Here is a 455-nt window from a genome sequence, read left to right on the forward strand (position 1 = left end):
TGTTTGTCCGTGCTGGGTTTTACGCCGCGGCCGCAGCACATCAAGTCGCAGCTGTCGCTCCCGTTGGACGTCTTGTTGCATTGCCTGGAAGAGAGAGAACGCGGTCAGCAAGCTCAAACCCCTGCAAGGGCTTTCCAAACCTGATGCCCAGGATTGCTCTTGCATCACCTGCTGGGACACCCCAAATAACATCCGGCTCCGGTTCGGGCCTCGGCAGCTTTCCGGCTGCCCGTCGGCCAGAGGAGGCAGGACCCAGCTCCTGCACGCGCAGAGGAGCGAGGCTATCGTGATACCTCCACCAGCCCAAAACCTCGTAGTCCGTAGCAATCTGCATTCCCAGGCAGGCTCCAAAGCTGTCTGAAAGGAGCTGGAAGAAGATGATACCCGAAAAAACAAACACCGGTGTTTGTCCAACGCTACCGAACCTGAAAAGGATCGGGGGGGACAACTGAAGC

The 455-nt window shown here is 58.0% G+C and overlaps 1 protein-coding gene across 1 annotated transcript in view; it reads right to left on the minus strand.

The window, feature by feature from the left end:
- WNT11 (wingless-type MMTV integration site family, member 11) overlaps window positions 1-455 on the minus strand; it is a 22,879-nt gene that overhangs the window by 530 nt on the left and 21,894 nt on the right. The window contains exon 5 of the mRNA XM_010289549.1: window positions 3-84. Within this exon, the coding sequence (XP_010287851.1) occupies window positions 3-84 (82 nt within the window). The remainder of the gene's footprint in view (window positions 1-2; window positions 85-455) is intronic.

Source organism: Phaethon lepturus, unplaced genomic scaffold (genome assembly GCF_000687285.1).
Source record: "Phaethon lepturus isolate BGI_N335 unplaced genomic scaffold, ASM68728v1 scaffold19176, whole genome shotgun sequence".
Classification (NCBI taxonomy): Eukaryota; Metazoa; Chordata; class Aves; order Phaethontiformes; family Phaethontidae; genus Phaethon; species Phaethon lepturus.